Source organism: Engystomops pustulosus, chromosome 3 (genome assembly GCF_040894005.1).
Source record: "Engystomops pustulosus chromosome 3, aEngPut4.maternal, whole genome shotgun sequence".
Lineage (NCBI taxonomy): Eukaryota > Metazoa > Chordata > Amphibia > Anura > Leptodactylidae > Engystomops > Engystomops pustulosus.
Window position 1 is genome coordinate 162,374,762 of NC_092413.1, and position 20,977 is coordinate 162,395,738.

At 39.9% G+C, this 20,977-nt stretch overlaps 1 protein-coding gene across 16 annotated transcripts in view; it reads left to right on the forward strand.

Annotated features, from left to right (window-relative positions):
• The window catches only part of TNIK (TRAF2 and NCK interacting kinase), a 169,872-nt gene that overhangs the window by 28,134 nt on the left and 120,761 nt on the right, over positions 1 to 20,977 (forward strand). For all 16 annotated transcript variants that reach the window (XM_072142812.1, XM_072142806.1, XM_072142801.1 and 13 more), the window contains exon 2: positions 1,662 to 1,727. In XM_072142812.1, coding sequence (XP_071998913.1) covers positions 1,662 to 1,727 — 66 coding nt within the window. The remainder of the gene's footprint in view (positions 1 to 1,661; positions 1,728 to 20,977) is intronic.

Sequence of the window (20,977 nt, forward strand, 5' to 3'; positions counted from 1 at the left end):
GGCACTCACTTTCTAAAAGGTTCACTATCGCTGCACTATGATGTTACCCAAATGAAGATCATTGACTTCAACTTTTTGTAGGCACTAGTGAAGAGCCCTGGCTGAAACCATCACTGCTTAATGAATTGCTCCTATTAGACCACAAGCTGCGGAAAGGCACATTTCTAGATGACTAATGGATTCTTGAGAGAATGAAGAATTCTGGACAATTCCTATGAGATTCATTAGATATTCCTCAAGCTTGGGAGCATGGCTTTAGGCCCCACTTTGCAGTTTTTATTGTCTAGGCAGCGTTAAAGTAAAATTAATAACAATCAGTGAAGGTATAATAGGATACATACATCATAGACTCAATAATTATACTCTATCAGTGTAATTGTGGTCAATCTGATAATATATGAACCTATTACTATTTTAATGAGTGAAGAATGTGCTCTAAATGGTCCAACCCTTCTTATAGGTTTTATGTCTGGCACATTTCACAGCTAACATCAATATAATCTCTTCTCCTGTAAAAAGCTTTATGATATATGTATGATATGCTACACAGCCTGTTACCTTGGGGAAATACACCAAGATACAGATAATCGACCTTTCAAATGGCTTTTATATTTCACATCCCTAGTCCCATAGTCTAAAGAAGACCTGAGGCTATCTGTACAATATGCTTTCAAAAATTCAGCAATAAAGTAAAATCGTCCGTGGAAAAAATCTTTACATCAGTTTGGCATAGGTTTTTCAAAAAACTGTTCTGACTAGTACATGCTCTACCTCTTTACCCTACCTCGGTTGCACGGTCCATTCACATAACGGCTGTAGGCACTGATCCATTAAAAAGCATTGCATTTACTTCAGCTGTGAGCCATCCTAACGAAAACAGACAATTTTCTGTATCTGCCCTAAAACGGTGCTTTCAAATCAAGTAATGCAAACTTTTGATCTCTAGAAATACAAATTTATTGTGGGCACTATAAGCCACCCTTCTCTTTTTGGTAATCATTTGCAATACCTTTGTTTGGGTCATGATGAGAGTGATGAAAACTGAAGCACCAATGACCATAATAATTCTCCTAGTGATGACCAGGTTGTTTCCTCTCCCTGTTTTACTGAAGCGTCATATAGACACATAAGATCTGTAGACCTACAATTGGTCAGGGATTTTGTGATGTGTGTGAGTATATTATATAGTCTCTCTTGAACCCTTCCTCTGTTAGTCTTCATTGTGTAGAGTATGACATGTACTCTGTATATTGCTCTACTTGGGTTGCCACATGTACTATGAGAACCTGAAAAGTAGAGCTGTTCTCCGTAAGCAAGATTAATCTTTGGATTTCTATACCGTGCTGTAAGTTTTTTGATGGAGCTTGATCCATTCAGAAACTTGGTTTTAACTGGTGCCAAAATTTCCTCCCAAAGGGCAGGATGGTGTATGTAGGGGATTCTCCTGAGTGTCTATCCATAAAACTAATCTGCGTCTGTATGATGTCCATATGTAGAAATCCCCAAGTGACTTCCCAACTAGACCCTGGGGAAAAGCACCTTTTTAAGCCCCCCTGGATTGTAGTGGGTTTTAGTAATATGTGTCTGAGGTTCTTTAGATGTTAGTACAGAACTATATTTAAAGAATGTGTTTTACTTCAACTCCTTTTTTGTTTTCATAGGATCCTGCAGGAATTTTTGAATTGGTGGAACTGGTTGGAAATGGAACGTATGGACAGGTTTACAAGGTAAGATACTCCGGAAAATATTTAAACAGGATCTCAAGATCAATGGTGATTGTATTATTATAGTCTTCAAGTTTTTTTAAACTTAGATTAAAACGTTTAAGAAAATTTATGACCTTTATTTCAGAAACAAACATGCAAATTTAGACTTGCATAGAGAAACATTCATGTTTTCGAAGAGGTCATACATTTAGGCCTGTTACCTAGAATGAAGGTGCTCCTACAACTTGAAGGGATGTCAGATCTGTATTTCATTGGTAAGACTGCAATGTGAATGCTGCTTATTTAGCTTCAGCCGCAGGAGCACCTATAAAAGTGCACATTCTGCATTGTATCTATTGGCTTCCTAACATAAAAGTGAGGTGATGTTTGGTGAGCACCCATCGTTCCCCTTTAGCAGGGGATTGTTATGTAGGATTTTGTAGAGCTGTAATGTCTGCCCTTGCTAAATCTGCGGTATTTTTCTGCTAAATAAAACTTTATTATGTAATTGTGATCATATAAAGCATACTCTATGCAATTTTAAAGCCTGAGCGAGCGGTTTACAGAGGAAAGTTGTTAACAATAGAGCTGAAAAGACTTGCAGCGTTCAGGACAAAGGAAAGTGACATCAGAACACGTTCTCGCACTTTTATTTCAAGTCTGCACAGATTGCAGTTGGTTCACAATGGATTTCCTTATTATTTCAGCATGAGTTTCACAGCGGTCCCTTGTGCTCCACGGGTCCAAGGGATGCTAATAATCCAATGACACACAACACATGGTCTATATTGTTCTTTCCATTACAACTGGAACATTAATCCTTTTGAAACATTTTTGAATGGAAAAACCCATTTGTTAAATGTTCACATAGCTTAATTTTGGAAGTCCATTTATACAAATATTTCTTTACAAAGTGCCAAAGTCATTATAACAGCTGCCTGGAACTGCGGAAGAATCTAGGCCAATAACGTCCTTTTGAGGACAAATTAGTGTATTATTGTATTTTGATTAGTTAGGACAAGGCAATATAGAACTAGATAAATGTACCCAATTGGTGCTTCAGGTAGATGAATGTGGGCTTTGTCATAATCCACTTCTTCATTGTTTTTTCCGGTTCAGCGTGTAGCATGAAACAAATTGTGGATTCTTGTGAATGATATGTCATTAATGTATCATAACTTCTAGTGTGTAAGGTCCTCATTTCTTCTCTGAAGCAATACAATACAAGCCATAAAGAATCTTCATTAATGCCATGTAGATCACATTGTGATCCCATTCTAGATCCCATTTGAGCATGGAAATACACTTAAAATAAAATATCCTAGCACTTTATCCATTTATTGCCCCCTTTCCCTTAGATTTTTCTAACCTACTTTTATTTTCTTATTTTTTTATCTTTATTTTCTTATTCAAAAACATACGGTAATACAAAAGAATAATTATACACAACAGTATTTAAACCGACAAAACCCACTCCTCCCCAGAGACGTACAGGAAAGATGACAAACAAAAACACAAACTTTTTGATCTGTTTTTATCTTTAATTACAATTAAAACTCAGAAAAAGGGAAAACTATGAAGAGATAGGCCATGTCTCTCATCTTGTGACTGGCTGTAAGACAACTGGCTGGTGCAGAAGCCTCCCTGCTGTGTCCTGTCAGCACTAGGACAAAAGGCTAATAAAAACTTGTGGATAAGCTCTGCCCTTCATTTTGTTTTTTCCAGCAGAAGTTTGAACTAATTCAGATGGATTTTAACTTGGTACATAAGTGGTTAGGAAGATAAAAGTAAGAGTTCTGATGAGTTACATTTTACTAAATAAACGGAGTGATTCTATCTTGGGACAAATGAATAATTTCTCTGAATAAGTTGTCTACTAACACCTGCCACCAGAATTTTACATCTGACACCAGAAAAACCTGCTGGTAAGGGGTTAAAAGTCCTACCCATATCACCTAAAATGATCTGCCTCTGAGGTGCTATACCTTAATTACAGCTGTTTTTCTGATATGCAAATGAATACACAGTCAAATTTTGAATAGGACAGTCACATAGTAGTAAATTAGACAATTTTTTCCCACAATGTTTCATGCAGTATATACGCTACTTATATTACTACACTTGTGTACAACTAGAAGACTGTTTTATTATGTCCTATTTTCTTCATTTATTTACTTTGTGCCATGACAGCGCTGATCTCATGTATCCTGACAGTCACGCTGTGAGTATCGGTAGGGTTGTCTTTTATCAGTGGATCAAACTAATATGTCAGAACTTGCTTTTAGGAAGATTTAAAAGTATTTTTCAAGGTTTTTCCTAGAGTCATCCTTGGGCAAGTTGAAACTTTAACAAGGTTTCTTGGCACCTAAGCTATTTGCATTCCAATCTAGTACATGTTTGCATTAATTTCTATATGTTGTTTCCACATTGCTAAGAAATCCATCATAAAGTATATTAGTTGCCATCCCTGCTTGATGCCGCATATCTTAATACATTTTTTGGCAGAATTTCAGAAGTCATCCATTTTATTTACAGCTAAAACATAAATGAGAAAAACAGGATAAGTCCATTGTGCATTCTTGTGATTATGGGTCCAGGTGGTTGGAAGTCCATCTACCTACAACATGTGCTGCATGTGCTGTTGGTTGTGTTTGTGACCAGCCACCTTTATGGTGTCACCAGGAGATGACCCATTTACAAAATATTTTTTTTTACAAATAAGATGGTTTACACAACTGAAAACTGTAAGATACACTCAAAAAGTAGAGCAGGCATAATAAAGGATACAATCATCATAACATTATCATGCCCACATCTCCTATAACCCCCACCCATTGTTGTTGTCTGCTCCATGGAACACCCATGAAAGAGAGAAATTGGTGTTCAACCATGAAGTACTTCTAGAGAATACCGTGCAGTGTATTTTAAACTGTCGTAAAGGTTTTCATGTAGGGAGTAATAAAGGCTCCATGGAATATTAAAAGTCCCACATCTTGATACCATCTGATAGTCAGCAATGTATTCAACTTAAGGGTAGCATCTAAAATATACCCAGGTAGGTGACTGCTCTATTTAGCTGCACTGGTATCCCCCTCAGCCCAATCAATACTAGACCACTGGATGCTGTAAAGGGAACCTGTCATCAAGAACAAGCACAATAATCCTTACATAGCCCCCAGTGTACTTTTGTTGAAAAGTGGAATACAGGTTTTTTTTTTTAAAACTGCCGTTTTTTCAGCAAAACCACTCAGCACAGGGATTAAATAAGATGTGTTTCTGCATCAGTGTAGCTACAGCAGTCTCGAGGTATGTTACTTCATACTGCATGAGATATGTGCCTCAATTATCGTTATCAAGATAGAATAGGGCCCCCTGAGACCTGCACCTATTTGGTATTTATCATAATCCTGTATATACTTCATGAGAGATGGAAATACTAATGATAACCATTGCATGGTTTTGTACACATACATTCAGTGAAATCTTTCCACAGTTTTTTTTTTCTAATTCCTGCTTCATATTTTTATTCAATGGTTGCCATGGGAACTGTTTTTCCGCTCGGATCTGATTGTTTCAGAATTCATTGATCCCATCCTATCAATGGGAAGTTCACTGATCAGCGTCAGCGCTTCTCCTCGAGCAGATGGTCATCATAGATTTAATAGACAGGAAACAATCTAATAATTACCTGGTGATAAATATATTCTTATTAACAAAGAAGCGGCACGTTCACACCAACCTTGCTGAAATCGGTTGGGTTTTTTTTCTTCTACTTATAACTACAGCTAATTTCTTCTTAAGTTGAATTTATCTGCAAGTCAGAATAAGTATATTTTGTGAGTGTAACTCTAGACAAAAGTATATATGTATTTTTTTGTCCTGTGACAATTTGGATTTTCAGAATTTTTTGCCCTGTCATGGGAACAAGGATCAATGGACTGATGGTAGATGTGTAGCACTATTCTTGGTGATTAAAGAAACTGCGCAATTTGTAAAAAGTAAATTAGGTGAGCCATCTTTTAATTTATTCACACCCGACTACCATAGTCCTGCTAGGAGAAAACTCCTGCCCTGTACTCTCCAAGCCTTGGCTCTCTGACATCACAAGCTCTCTCCTAGATCCTTCGTCAGGACTAGCAGTGCAAAACGTGAAGAAATTAAAAGACGACTATGCGGAGTGGCGTTCAGATGACGTCAGCCCGAGCGCCTCAGGCTAATTTACATATTGAAAAACCTAATTTTCTTGCAGATTGTGCTCGCTCTTTATTCGCTAAGAACAGTTCCACTTAGTACATAAAGGAACACGCTCAGAAGTGCTACCTATCTACCATCCGTGCAACTAGTACTAGAAGTCCTTTAACAAAACTTAATTGCACAGACCTTTGATAACACTTATAAATGACTATGGCTAACATTATGTAAATTAGCAGCATCCAGAGCACTTCAACAGATGTCACAGTGGGCAGAGAGTTTCATTTTGTAACTAGGAGTCGGGTGTCCTGATAAGAAATCTAAAAAGCAGGTATAGATAAACCAGGGTCAAGAAGCCGGCACCGTGCCAGGAGCTGGGTCAGGAGTGCCATGAGGACGTGCAAGGAGGTGGCACAGCAGAGGCTACTGTGGCTTAGAGTGGCCATGGCTCACAGTGCCTGGAGAAGCTAGTGCATGCCTCAGTAGCCTCTCAAGGTAATAAAGATACATTTTGAAGTTTGTAATATAGTCAGCTAGTTACATGGACAAGGCAAATATAGTTTAACTCTTACTCTGCACATGTTTACATACAATATACACTGTATAAATGACACTATGTACTGTATAATTGGATTTACCAATTATCAGCTATTGTAATATGTATGTTTTCAGCACTCATGCACTTTACTGCAGATGGATTATTAACCGATTCAATGTTTTACATTTATTATATGTCACATTTGCACATTAAAGGAAACCTACCACTTGAAGTGGTAGGTGTAAGAAGGAAATACCAAGCACCAGCTCAGGGTGAGCTGGTGTTGGAGATTATTTTTGTTACTGTTTTAAACCGCTGTATCGCGGTTTAAAACACTTTTTAAACTTTATGGCTGAAGCTGCTTCGGCGCACGGAGGTACGTGCTCGGCGCACCATGCGCGCAACCGTGCGTGCGGCTACCTAGGAAATGAAGGAGAGCCACGCGCATGGTGCGCCAAGCGCGTAGCTCCGTGTGCCGAAGCAGCTTCGGCTATAAAGTTTAAAAAGTGTTTTAAACCGCGATACAGCGGTTTAAAACAGTAACAAAAATAAGCTCCGGCACCAGCTCACCCTGAGCTGGTGCTCGGTATTTCCTTCTTACTCCTACTACTTCAAGAGGTAGGTTTCCTTTAAGACACGCCTCTTTATATGAATTGTGTACCATGTTTCCTATATGTACCTTATGTAGGTCACTTGTTCAGTTACTTGATAAAGGTGTCATATTCCAAAACATCGCCACTAGTTCAATAAAAATCACCAACCTTTGAATTTTGAACCTTGGAGTGCTGCCCACTTTTTTTAAATTTTTTTTTTTTTTTTTTTTTTTTTTTTTTACCTATGAAAGAACCAAGCCAGGACCTTTGGGGGCACTGCACCCCTTCTTTTAAGGAGCCTCATAAACGGTGCTGACTTGAACTTTACTACTTTTTTTTTTTTTTGTAATATAGTCAGCTAGTTACATGGACAAGCCAAATACAGTTTAGGGATGAGGCTGGTACGAGGAATCTACCATTGAATATACTTCTATATGTAGATTCCTGATAATAGGTTTCCTTTTAATTTAGGCACAAATATGGGATTTTTTCATTTTTGGAACATATATTTGATGAGCAAACTTTTTAGCTCATAAGTCTCAGATCAGGATAGGCATAAATGACAGAATATTTAATGACTTGGGGTACATTCACCTGCCTGCCTGGCAGAGGAGGCGGCGGTGACCCCTCCATAGAAAACAATGGTGCACGGATGCATACTCGGGGAAACGATAGAGCAATCTGGTGGACTTCATGTTCATATCCATAGAGCATGCTGTATCTTTTCCCCGTGTATGGCGCATATCCGCCATTGCCGTCTAAAGGGACGTATATCAGGTTGTGACTGTAAACAAGTGTAGTGTGGCATATTGATAGGAGTCTTTGGGTGTGGGTCCTGAAGATTGCATAGTGATGGACCTCCATCTTTTTACATTTTGTAGTAGCTATATAGCACCAGTCATGGTGGTTCCTGAAGTTGAATCTCCACTGAGGATAGGTCATCAGTATTCCCAAATATTAGCTGATCTTCATGTAGAGGTAAACTCTAGGTCAATGATGGCGAACCTTTTAGAGATCGAGTGCCCAAACTTCAACAAAGACCCGCTTATTTATCACAAAGTGCCAACACAGAAATTTAATTTGTGATTTATACTCCCTTCTCTGTCACAGTTTTCATTGATACCAGCACCTGAGGACAACAATAAAGCAGAAAATAGTCCCAGGTAGAGCTGTCACTTTAAAATAGCTCTGTGCACAGCAAGTCCTGGGCTGTCTGGGACTGCAGGAAGATACCTGGAGTCATCTCTGGTGATGGCCTGAGTGCCCACAGAAAGGGCTCTGAGTGCCACCTCTGGCACCAGTGCCATAGGTTAGCCATCACTGCTCTAGGTAATAAGGTTCATGTTGGAACACTATTTGCTTAATCCTTCTTTGTGCTTAAATTTGCAACTTGGCTTCTCTTGTGACTTTTAGAATAGTGGTGTAAATTTTCCTTTCAGGCACACAGACTCCTAGGTGATGGGCTGAATTCAATTAGAGATGTGTAGCACTTAATAAGCTTTGCACCTCTCACTGTTCTGGTTGGAGTATCCTCTGCACATACAACAGAGACCACCTTTTCCTCTAAAGATTTTGACTGATTACTTTCTTCTTGGTTATTTTTAGTACATTTGTGGGATGCAGGAACTTGATCTGTTCTATTGAACTGAAAAGCTGTTGTGCTGCCTATAAATATCATCTGCTTTCAGCTGGTTACGTATATAGGTCTATTAGTCAATAATACAAGTAACCTGAAGCTGTGGATTTACCATGCATCAGCTTCTAGAATTGGCCTATTCTGCAGCCCGGTATGTTCAGTATGGGGATGGTTGTATCATTTGGAGCCAATATCTCCTAATTCTGTTATATTTATGCTCACTTTAGAGACAAGTGTTTTAGAAACTAGTGATTGACAAATGCCGGATACATGCGAGGAATACAGAACATTCCTAAACCGTCTGTTCTGTTTGGCAGCAAAGTTGAACATTGAAGGGTAAAAAAAATACATAATGTTCACAGACAAATAAGACTAACTAAACCCGAAAAATATCTTTTTTGGTTCCAGTTTATGAGGATTTGGAGCTCTGTTGTTTGTGTGCTACTATGTTTTAGTATTGGTTACATTTTAAAGGAAACCTACCACTGCTCGCATGATAAAATCATGCGAGCAGACCACCTGGTAGGCTATTTAATACTGATGCCGGCACATACTTTAGTTAGGCACGGCGATCGTTAGTTTAGATTAAAAAATGTTTTACTTACATATGAAAATATTCCTCCGGTGCTACCCCTACGTCATCTTCGGAAGGGAGATGCCTTCCGATCTTTAATTATTCACGCCTCCTTCATTGTAGCCGTTTCCTTCGGGTGCCGAGAGCCGTGACGTCACCAAGCTCTCGGCACCTATCGCTGTCCGGCTGTGTGAGAGTTAGTATCTGCGCATGCGCGATAGGTGCCGAGAGCTTGGTGACGTCACGGCTCTCGGCACCCGAAGGAAACGGCTACAATGAAGGAGGCGTGAATAATTAAAGATCGGAAGGCATCTCCCTTCCGAAGATGACGTAGGGGTAGCACCGGAGGAATATTTTCATATGTAAGTAAAACATTTTTTTAATCTAAACTAACGATCGCCGTGCCTAACTAAAGTATGTGCCGGCATCAGTATTAAATAGCCTACCAGGTGGTCTGCTCGCATGATTTTATCTCCTGCAGCTTCACAGGCTTCCTCCCTCTGCTGGCTGTAATCTCACACAATGGGAGGGGGGCAGTGCTCCTGCACAGTGAAACAGCCTGTGGAGCTGCAGCACGGAGGGGCACTAGTAATACCCATCAGAGCCCTTCAGGCTCATTAGCATAATTATAAAAGTTGATTTTAGAAGGAAGAAACCAGTTGTTAAGGTTCGCAGTTAACCAGCAACAAATTATAAAAGGAGACAGAGAAGGCCGTACCTCAATCATCTTTTGACATTCTTTTTATGTTGAATAAATGCAATAGATTATATAAGAGTATTTTATAGAGTGTCCTCCATAACCTCTGCCTGTTCTTGTGGCTCTTACTGTCTGTTCACTTGCATTTACAGTCAATACTTTATTTCTTCTACATTGTTATTTTCTGTCTTATTTTTCTCACCATTCGGCTATTAGTTGTTGAACTACTGGGTGGTATGACAACCATGACCTATATCTTTTATAATCTGAGTTTGGTGCCTATGGGACTCTGTGCATGTGGCACTTTTCCTCTGAATTTCATTTATCCTGCTCCCACAGTCTATCTTCTAGCCTTAAGCATCTGTCTGCTTGGAATTTGGAGCATAAAAGGGACACTATACTATAAATAAATGGACTTATGAGACCAACATCTATTTATTGTGCATGTAAAAGCTTCCAGGAGCGTACTATCCTACTGTATACTCTGTTCTTATCTCAGGTATTTCACCTATTTGTATTTTTACAGTAAATTGTGTGTTTATTAAGGCAGTGTGTCAGCTTTATGTCTGCAAAACACAAGAGAATGAGAATTAAGGATGGAGATCCAATTTTAGAGATTTTCTTTCTATTATTAACTAATAAGATCCTAAAGAGGTCAAGTCCATGTTGTGAGTGGGTCTGTGAAGCCCCCCAGAGCAGTTTGTGCGGCAACCTAAAGGGGCTTACCAGAGAATTACTAAAATAATACAACTTCCTAATAAATGTTCATTGCCCATAGTACCCTGATCTCAAAATAGCATTTCTTATATTCTGGAAGGTCGTCTTTGATACTGTGCTCTGCATATCCTTATTGTCCATTGTGCCGTATTTTATACTAAGCCAAATTCATGCCATGGCCAATGCCCCCTGTAAACATGGCGCTAAAGATTTGTACAAAGGAAAGCTAGGTGGGAGCTGCTATCTTGAAATTGGGACACGTTAGAAAATTTAAACATATACTATGTTATTAAACTTTGGCACATTTTTCAATATCTTCAAAGTATTGTCTTTAAATGTCCATTCTGTAGAAGTTACTATCGGTCTGTCTCTTTCCACTCATCATCGATCTGGGGATGAGTGTGACAGATCTCTTTTGTCACTCTGGATCCTGAGGTTGACTTTTGTCTTTTGCCTTAAGCAGTTTTCTAAGCACTTATAATAATAGCACTTGGTCAGTGACTAAACATAATCGGAGGCCGGGTTCTTCGGCAGTTCAGTGCTCTTCCTCCCCGTATTGCATTGCTCAATATCTAATCAAGTAGACAGTAATGTGAAGGCAAGGTGCAAAACTAGAAGAATTACACATCCCAGCTAAATCTACCAGCATATTTATTGTGAATTATTTCAAGAATTCAAGTTTCCCAGCAGCTAGTAAAACCCACACATAATATGTTCTCAGAACATAAGATCTTATCTATGATGTTTTTTTGTTTTAGTTTTTTTTTTTATTCACGAATAAAATCTTATATTTCTTAAGGATAACCTGGCATATCCTGATGTTGTCGGCATAAATTGCACAATGTCAGACTTTGTGCAACTCTTTGATGGGTTAAAATGGTAATATTTATAATACATTTCGTTAAGGACTGTGGAAAACACAGTAAAAATCGGAGTTCTAAGAAAAGATGCATCAGAAATGTTAGCTCTCGAAGAATGCGGGTTTACAAGTGCCGGTAACTGTCATCTGTCATTGTTCATGACATTCCTTTCTTTCTTTGTTTTTTAAATGGCAGTTGTGAAATTCCTCACAAAATGTGAAATTTGAAGTTCCTAAGGAATCGTTGCGCTGCTTAAAATTAGTTAAGTTTTTTTTTTTTTTTTAATTCATTATGCAAAGTGTATATATTTGTATATGTTTATTTTTTACATCAAGGCACTTAGACCATATCCTCATTAATACAGCTGGACTCCAACAATGAGAACCTGTATTTATTGTGTACTGCCAGCAGCCATTAGTGCAATGAGTTTGTGCTGTTTAGATGACTATCAGTACAGGAGTAATTTATAGGGCAGCCATTACTACTATATACACACATATAGGAGCAAACAGACTTGAGTGCAATTCCAAACCTGCAAACAAATTTATATGCTGTACAACAAGCACTTATATGCGCATAATGTACAGGCACCTCCAACATGGATTCCCAAAATTACCCCTTGACAGTAGGACAGACCTAGTGGTGCCCACGTAACAATCAAAACCCTTAATGACCCACTGCTGAGTTGAGGCCACTATTACAGGTACCTATACCAAATACTGGTCTTGAAGGGGTTTATGGAGAGGGATCCTGGACCGAGCCTTCTCCATACACGCTGGTAACGCCGTGGCCGGATCAACCGCAGCACCTAACAGCATTGCTCCTGGGCACTGCCATCTTTAAATGGTGGTCAGCGCCCTCCAGGACTAGTTAAAGGCTCCTATAGCTGTCATTATGATGTCTATATTATGGTATAATATAGAAGCAGTATTTCTAAAATACTGTAAACTGCAATACAGTTGTACTGCAGGATATTCTATAAATGATGTTCATTATGGTTTAAGGATAATAATCTTTATTTCTATAGCGCCATCATATTCCGTAGTGCATTACACATCATAGGAGACCTATACAAATCAGTACAAGCAGTCATATGGAACTACAGGAGTAAGGGCCCTGCTCTCGAGAGCTTAGTCTATAAGGATGTGGGGGTGACAAACGCTTACAGTCTGAGGATAAAGGGGGGGGCACAAGAGCCTACAGTCTATAAGGATGTGGGGGTGACACAAGAGCTTACAGTCTGAGGATAAAGAGGGGTGCACTATGAGGAGGAATGGAGGGATACAAGAGTTTACAGTCTTTAAGGATGAGGAGGGGACTTAAGTTCTTCTAGTCTATGAGGAGGAACGGGAGGACTCGAGAGCTTGGAGTCTATGATGGTGAGGGAGATAAAAACAAAACATGTTAAGAATCACCATGTCCCAAAACATCATTCCATCCCACAAACAATGACATCTTATACAGGTCCATACACTGATGTATAATAAAGTAATGGGCGAATATGCCAATGCAAGGCAATTTTTTTAATGTAAAGTTTTTGCATTTTTTTTTAAAGGTATTATGACATAACTAACCTATGTACATTTGCTATCACTGCAATTGTACTAATCCAAGTAATAAAGGAGAGATGTTACCTTGACCGCACATTGACGACCATAACAATAAAGCCCATCATAATATGGTGCAACTGTTTTGTGTTTTTTGCCAATTTTACCATGTTTGGCATCTTTCAGCTTCCCAGTAGGGGTTAAACAATTATTTTTGCATAACATGCTCATTGAGGGAATTTGTAAGGGTAGACCTTATTTGCTGAGGCTGGTCGTGCTCCTTTTACCTGTTACAGTAATGTAGCCACTAGCGCCTCCTCGGGGCTCTCTTGATGCTTTGCCAACGCTGTAAATAGCTGTGATCCAGGATAAGTACAATCTTTTTTATTTTTATGTTTTGAACAAAAGCACTGGCTAGGAAAGTGGTTTTGCTTGAAAACAAAGACCATATAAAAAGAATTAGAAAATTGATGCAGCAAATCTTTCCGCGTACAGTTTACTAACATTCATCTGCCAAACCATAAAGCAGCATGGCCTCTCACAGTCATGGTGTGGAGCCAAAAGCAATGAATTGGATGCAATTACAATATGCCTTTGCCTGTCACGTGTAGTCACTGCCGGGTTACAGCTCCATCTTGCTTTAAAACAGATTTGCCAGGGCTGTGGTGTTAATATAAGTATAATTCTGAAATCTAGTCTGAGACCTGACTTGTAGGACCATGGCTGTAGTGTGTGTTACATAAATCCATATAGAATTGTAAAGGGATACATGATATACATTGAGTTTCATGAACATGTGTTTCTGTGCACAGTTAAAGGGACAGGTGTCCCCTTAGGGCATTGTTAAAAGTGCAAGGAATAAATTGAAAAGTGAGTGTTAACATTTAGGGATATCGCCCTACATATTCTAACATTGTTCATTCCATGATGACAATATTACAGTGTGTAGGCAAGTTTAATGGCAACACTCAGTTGTCTTTATGAATGTTATGTATACAAATCAGGAGGAATAGCAGAGAAAGAAGCACAGTATTGTGTTTTAAGAAAAGATAGTCCACTATGATTATTTAATAGAGGACAGTAGCGGATTACAAATTGGACAGTTTGGGTGGCAGCGCAGGACCATAAGGTGGATATTTATCAGGACCTCTGCGCACCGCCACTGGCGCAGAGGCCCTGAAATAATTGCAAATGCTAGCTTTTGCGATTATTTTCCCCAATCCGCCACCTTCACGCCAGTGGGGCGTGAAGGGGGGGCGCGGCTGTACGGGAGTGGGCCGGCGCGGGGCGCTACTGTCCCCGCGCCTGCGCGCTCGCTGCTACCGGCGACTTTTCATGCGTGAAAAGTCACCGGTTTTTTTTTTTTTCTACGCCAGGCCCTGCCTGGATAAACGCCTCTTTATGTATCGGGCTGCGAATTTGCAGCGGCGGGGCTATCATACGCCGGCGCATGAGCGCCAGCGTATGATAAATATCCCTCAAAGTTGCTATGCAACCCATGGCTACCCAAACTACCTACCAAGTTTGACAATTATTTGAAGCCCTGAAATCCGCTCCAAGACACAAGAGCGCTTGTAGGACCTATGAAGGTCCTGTAAAGGTCCTTAAACTGGGGAACTGAAAGCCAAGAGAAGGGACTCTTATGGCGCTGTAAAATCAAATATGAATTTTCCTAAAGCCCAGAGACCATGGCTTCCTGCTATAGAATGCAATAGTGTATGGAACCCTCCAGGTCAGGGGATATCAGAGGTCCTCTTTAATCCAGGGAGAATGAATGCATTCTTTCCAGTTTACTAAGATATTTTCTTTTCCGTTTTTCTGTATTTTGTGGTGGTAAATTTATTATCTAAACCTTTCAATGAAAATCCATATAAATGAAATGTGGCATCATCCCCCTTAGCCATAAATAATGGAGATATTTTAATGAACATCCCCTGCAGAAGCAACTCCTTAAAGCTTTGGTCATTCATGTGAATCCAGCCAGTGAAAAGTAGGTCATATTGTAAAACTGTCCAGGGCTTCATCGAATGGAGACTTCCCTATTTTATTTCTCGTGATCTTTTCATTCATTAAAGGAATTTTAATATTGCTGTAGAAAAAGGTCTGTGTTGGTAAGATTGTGTATAATTAAGGTCTGTCTGACCGTGGGGAGGTTTTAGTGTTGTGACCTTATGCACACCACTGTTATGGGAGCCGTGATCTGGCAGCAAAACTGGTGGTCACATCACAGCCCCCATAGAGATTTGTGGCCCCAGGTCACGGTGTGGTGAGCATTCGCTGTGTGTCACCGCACTGTGACTTGGCCGTGCAAAATATGGACATGTCCTATATATTTAGCTATAATACTTCATGTGGAGAGGGGAGGAGTGAGGAGCACCCAGCCGCATGCTCCAAGTGAGCACACTTGAGACAAGAGACCTTATTCCTTTGGTTGACAATCGTTACTATTTGTTGGGTCACTCGTCTCTATAAAATAGGGCCTTTTTTTTTTTTTTTTTTCTTCATCGTACACTAAAGGGTGATGCCACACATGGGGGGACATTTACTTAAAGTGTCGGTGTCTGCATTGGCTTTGTTACCGACCTGCTCTCGGAAAGAAGACACACATTTAATATTGTAGAGCTGTGCAGAGACATTTCTGGCGCCGAGACCATTTTCTGTCCCCGAGACCATTTTCTGTCCCTGGGACCAAAATCTGTCCCGAGCACCAGAAATATGTCCAACAGTCCCTGCTAGACCAGTTTTCTTTTGGTCTACTTTCCGCCAGTTTACAGCGCCCAAAAATGGCTGTGACACATATTGAGTTTCCACTCCGCCAAAGCCACGCCCCTTTTCGGAGAAGAGTCGGAGCAGACGGAAAAAGTCATTTTTTCTGTCCCCGACAGCTAATAAATAGGTCTGAGAGCAGAACATGTGGTGAGAGCGCCACAAAACTGGCGGAAACACCATAGTAAATGTCCCCCATGGTGTTTTGAACCTGCTTTTGGTCCGTTTTTAAGCAGTCTGTCCAAAAAGTAATGCGTTTTTTGAAAACTCATACATTTTTTCCCAGTTTTAATTAAGATAATTGGTAAAACCTGTCAAAAACGGCTGCGTTTTCAAAAACCACATGCGGTTTTTAACGGACTGCTTAAAAACGGACCAAAAACGGGTTCAAACGCCATTTGTGGCTTCACCCTAACTTGTGACCCCCCTGGCCGTAGCTGAGCGGGCACACGTTCGGTGCCATGGTGGAGAGGGATGACCCCTCCCCTCTCTATAGAGATGCACGGTGCCGTGACACGGGGACGGATAGGACATGTCTTATCTTTTTCCCATGTATGCAGTGGTATGATGCCGCATGTGTGAGGCACCGTGTCGCTCCATGCGGCCATTGCCGCATATGGGGGACGTATGTACGGCAATGGATTGTCGTGTGCATGGGGCCTTAGAATGTATTGCTTTTGTTCTTCATGGATGAGTTTCCATATGTTTTATAAATATTATTATATTTTACAATATCTATTATATTATATTTACATTTACAAATATCTAAGAACAGCCTGGAAGTATGTTCTTGTACTTCTGCAGATTTGTGAATGTAATATAAAAATGTATCATTTCATCTTTTGCATTTTTGTAAACAATTTCTAACCTGGAAGCTGCAAATGTTACTATCAATATGTAGATGGTGTATCACAATTTTTAGGTACTGATCGTCTGAGCGGTTATAAATAGACCAATGCGTGCGCCACACGAGAGAGTACATAGCGACAGTTCTAATTATTATATTTTCCTGCTCCGCTTGTCTGAAGGGCTGCAATTAAATCTCAGCTTAAACTACATTACATGGCTCGGCTCTGCACCTGCACTGTGGGTACACATGTGGGAGTTGCAGACTCTAAATGAAGGTGTATTTTCTATGATAAACAGGCCAAAGGTAATCTCACTTTCATGAACCTGAATCTAATCATTTATGATTTTTCATATTTTATCTTGTCACTTTTTGATATCAAGGCAAATAACATTGGCAGTTCCATAAATTTTGGCAAAAATCATGCATAAAATAAGGAAAACATTTGTGGCTCTGGGAAAAGCCAGAAATGGGGTGGCCCAAAGATTTGGCCAATGTGGTTTTCCTGTGGATGTGTTGTCCCACCATTCCAACAGGAGAGGTTGAAACAAAATTGACACGGACTGTTCTCAAACAATGGTGGTAGGGAGAAAATACTGACTCTTAAGGAAAAAAAAAATTAATTAATTAAAAAATTAATAATTAATTCAATGAATTGTGTTTTTTTTTCGTGGAGGTGATGAAAGTTCTTTAAGCTGACATCAGACTTGTTGTATGTTTTGCATTTATCCAAAGTGAAACAAGAATCTTGTATCCATTCAGTGATTCTAGGTTGGATTCTAGGTTTGTCAGACCAAAGTTGCTCTTGGGAAGTGGGCTTCTAGCTAGCCACACATGTTTGCCTTACTCACTGATTTGTAGCAGTCTTCAAGCATTAGAACAATATATCTGCTTTTTAAGTATTTTGTATACTGTTTTGTATACGATAAGCGTATACTAAGGGAAAGCACCCAACGTATACACTTAAATTATACATTGACAAATAGAGGCAAGGGGAGGCATAGGTGTTGACTCTGTCTGGACACTAAACGTTCTGTCCTTCAAAAAATAGGATGACTTACCAAGCTACATCTTTCCATCCTGCACCTTCCTCCTGAGCGATGTATAAGTTGTCCATATTGGGACCGTGACATCACTGGGTGAACACCCGTTTATCTTCAGCAGCTAATTACTGGCTGCTGCCGATGTACACTCATCCCCCCCCCCCCCGCGCATTCAAGGGGGAGAGCGGGTCCTCGGCGACTTACATTGGGATAGATCTGCGCCATACGTTGTAAGTTAAAGTTAGAGTATGAACCCAGGCGTAGTTGTCCACAAACAATATGATCACAGCTCAGTCCTGTTTACCTGGTAATACCTGGGCTGGTGCGGTGCGGCTTCTGGAACATGTCAGACATTACTTTGAGCCCTCTGCCTTTTCTAAGTGTGCAGTTGTCCGTGCTGGATGTGTCCAGAGATGCCTATGGGCCAAACCTACAATGCTATTGTACTTGTGAAGCTGCTTCCATCCAGGCCATATGTTCAGCATATACCCTGTAAGCTTTCTCAATCCATACACATTGATAGTTCACATCAAATGTAGCGCACAATAGACACTAATGTGTGTGGGGAGCATTTAAAGAAATAATCATATTGATTTAACCACGCACAATCCCCTCTTCCCTAAGTAAATAAAATGCAGCTAGAGGTTTCTGACTGTAACCTACTATTTCCTATTTTAACACAAATAAATATAATTCACATGAATTTTAGGTATTTGGTTGCAATTTGTCATAATGTGACAATGGCTCAGGGGATAATTCTTCATGTTATTTGTTTTGTTCAGTTTGTCTGAGATTTAGGATATGTCCACATGAGATCCATATACTGTGAATTTTGATGACCTACCCTGGAATGCTCAGTTATAATTATCTGAATGATGATCTTGCTTCCAGCATCTCTGGCCCGAAGCAATTCGAAGGGTGCTGCCATCTATTTATTAGGCCTCTGACCTGAGGCAAAAGGAACAGTCACACCTTTGTGCGGGGGATATCCTGTGTCCAGAGGAACCCCACCGGCACATTGCTTGGCCACATCCGGCCCATCGACATGAATACATGAATAAGAGTCCTGGAGCTGAGCGCTGCACTTCTGTAGTATTGAGTGGAGTGGCAGGACACATGCTTGACCTGCCGCTATATCTTTTAGTGAAAACAGGACCCCCATTCTCTGAGATCGCTGGGGATTTGTTCTTGGGATTGTGTGGGTCCAAGCAATAGGAACCTCATCAATAAGTTTGAAAGCTTGCATGCAAACTTGGTATAAACCCTGTGAATTTACAGGATTAAACTGCAGTGCTAGATATAGCTACGATGTAAGGCTGGTCGCATACGAATATGCTTGGTCTGTGGAAGTGTTCGATCCCATGGATCGAAAACTGTGCCGTGGAGGGAGTCCTTGCATCATAGTGATATAATGCAAGGAGTCCCTGTCTGCCAGCCAAACAAAATGTACACACTATACAGCACTACCTTTCACTGCACTTTGCTTGGCGTGGACTGTGGGCCCTTTGGGACTTATAGCCCCACCAAACTGATCTTCAGGATATTTCCTTTGAATCACTCTAGGTAAATCCTGGAAACCCCTTTACTAAGTCAAGAGTAAAATGAGGCAAAGGCAGATTAACGTCTTGTCCTCTCTTTTTTTTTTTTTTTTTTTTAAGGTAGTAACTGGAAATCATATGCACTAGTGTACATAACCGAACCCGTACACTAAATGTTATATTTATTAATTTTACAATAAGGCAGAGCGATAAATCAGTCAATTCTTGTAACAGATTCAACTCTCAGACAGAGATAAAGTCCTGAAATATGACGATATCCTCATAACTTGCATAATTTAGAACGTCAGCAAAAATCTGCAAACTGTTTTATGTAGATTTTAGGCATAAAGTATATTTTAGAAGAAATGTGGAAAGTATTTTAGTTGGCAAGAGCAGCAAATGCTTCCTATTCTCCCTCCTCTTCTTGGCGGTGTGTAGTGGCATATTGCACGCATATCTTCTCCCAGCTAAATTATTTAGATGAAATCGCAGAACACAAAGTTCCCTTTGCTTCCAGCAAAAATTAATGTTGCGAACCATAGGTCTTTACTAAAAATAATGAGGTGTCATACTGTTTCTTCTCAATAAGAAATCCTATTTCTGATGTTTCTTAGAAAGCTTTCGGCTTGTTCTTTTGCTCTCTTCTGTAGGTCATAGGAAGAAAGCCGAGTGCAGTGTATGTGCCTTCATTTATGTTCCATATCCAGCTGGCTCCCCTGCTGTACTACTGGCAATATCGCCCTACTGTGGTCTGTAGGAACAATAGGACACATCAAGCGGAGCACGTCATAATGAGAGCACAAGCTTTATCAAGGAAGCCGGGTGTCAGATGGAAGGCCAGACACCCAGAGGCAGTGACATCTGTAACTAGGGCAAGTCCAATTACAGGGGGAAAGCAGCAGCAATGATTGGATGGTGCATGGGTTTCCCCACAGCTGCCGGTCATAGGACCGTCTGTATTTAAGCAGTTAATAAGATTATGTCCCATACAATACATGACGGTACAGCATTCATTAGGCTTCTACACATTTTCAGAACAACCCTTACATTTTTGGGCCATGCGAAGACAAATATATAACAATATGTATATGATCTGTAGGATTACAAAACATTTACAGTATTTGAAACATGTATTTTTGACATAAGAGCAATTAATGTTTGCCAAAATATGAAAAAGTTATGAACTGCTCTGTATTTGTGTTTTGTAACTTAAACTTTCACAACCTCTTTTATACCACTGCTACTTCCTTAGAGGGCGGTATAGTTTCTCTTCAAACATTCGCAAACCCAGGGGAATTCACTCATACAGCGTGGTGGAGATGGCAGATTCATGGCATGGCAGATTTTTTTTTTTTAATCTAAAAGGAAGTCTACCATAAAAAAACAAAAGCATTACCAGAGCCCCTCTATGCTGTAGTTTCAGGTATCCCCTAACCCTACACTTCCTGATGCTGCTATATTACAGCAGGCAGAGGAAGGAGAGAATGGGGAGAAATGTTCTACTCATTGTAACATCCTGTGAATCTGAAGCATTAAGGGGCTCTGGTAATGTTTTTTTTTTAAATTTTTTAGAAGATAGGAGGTCAAAGATAACAAATATAAGATTACCACAATCACAGTGCCTGGATCTATGAGTATTTGTCCCTGGTTTATGCAGACCTTACCAGTTATAGCAATGCAACTTATATATAGAGCACAAGTCTATCATGTCATACAATTTAATA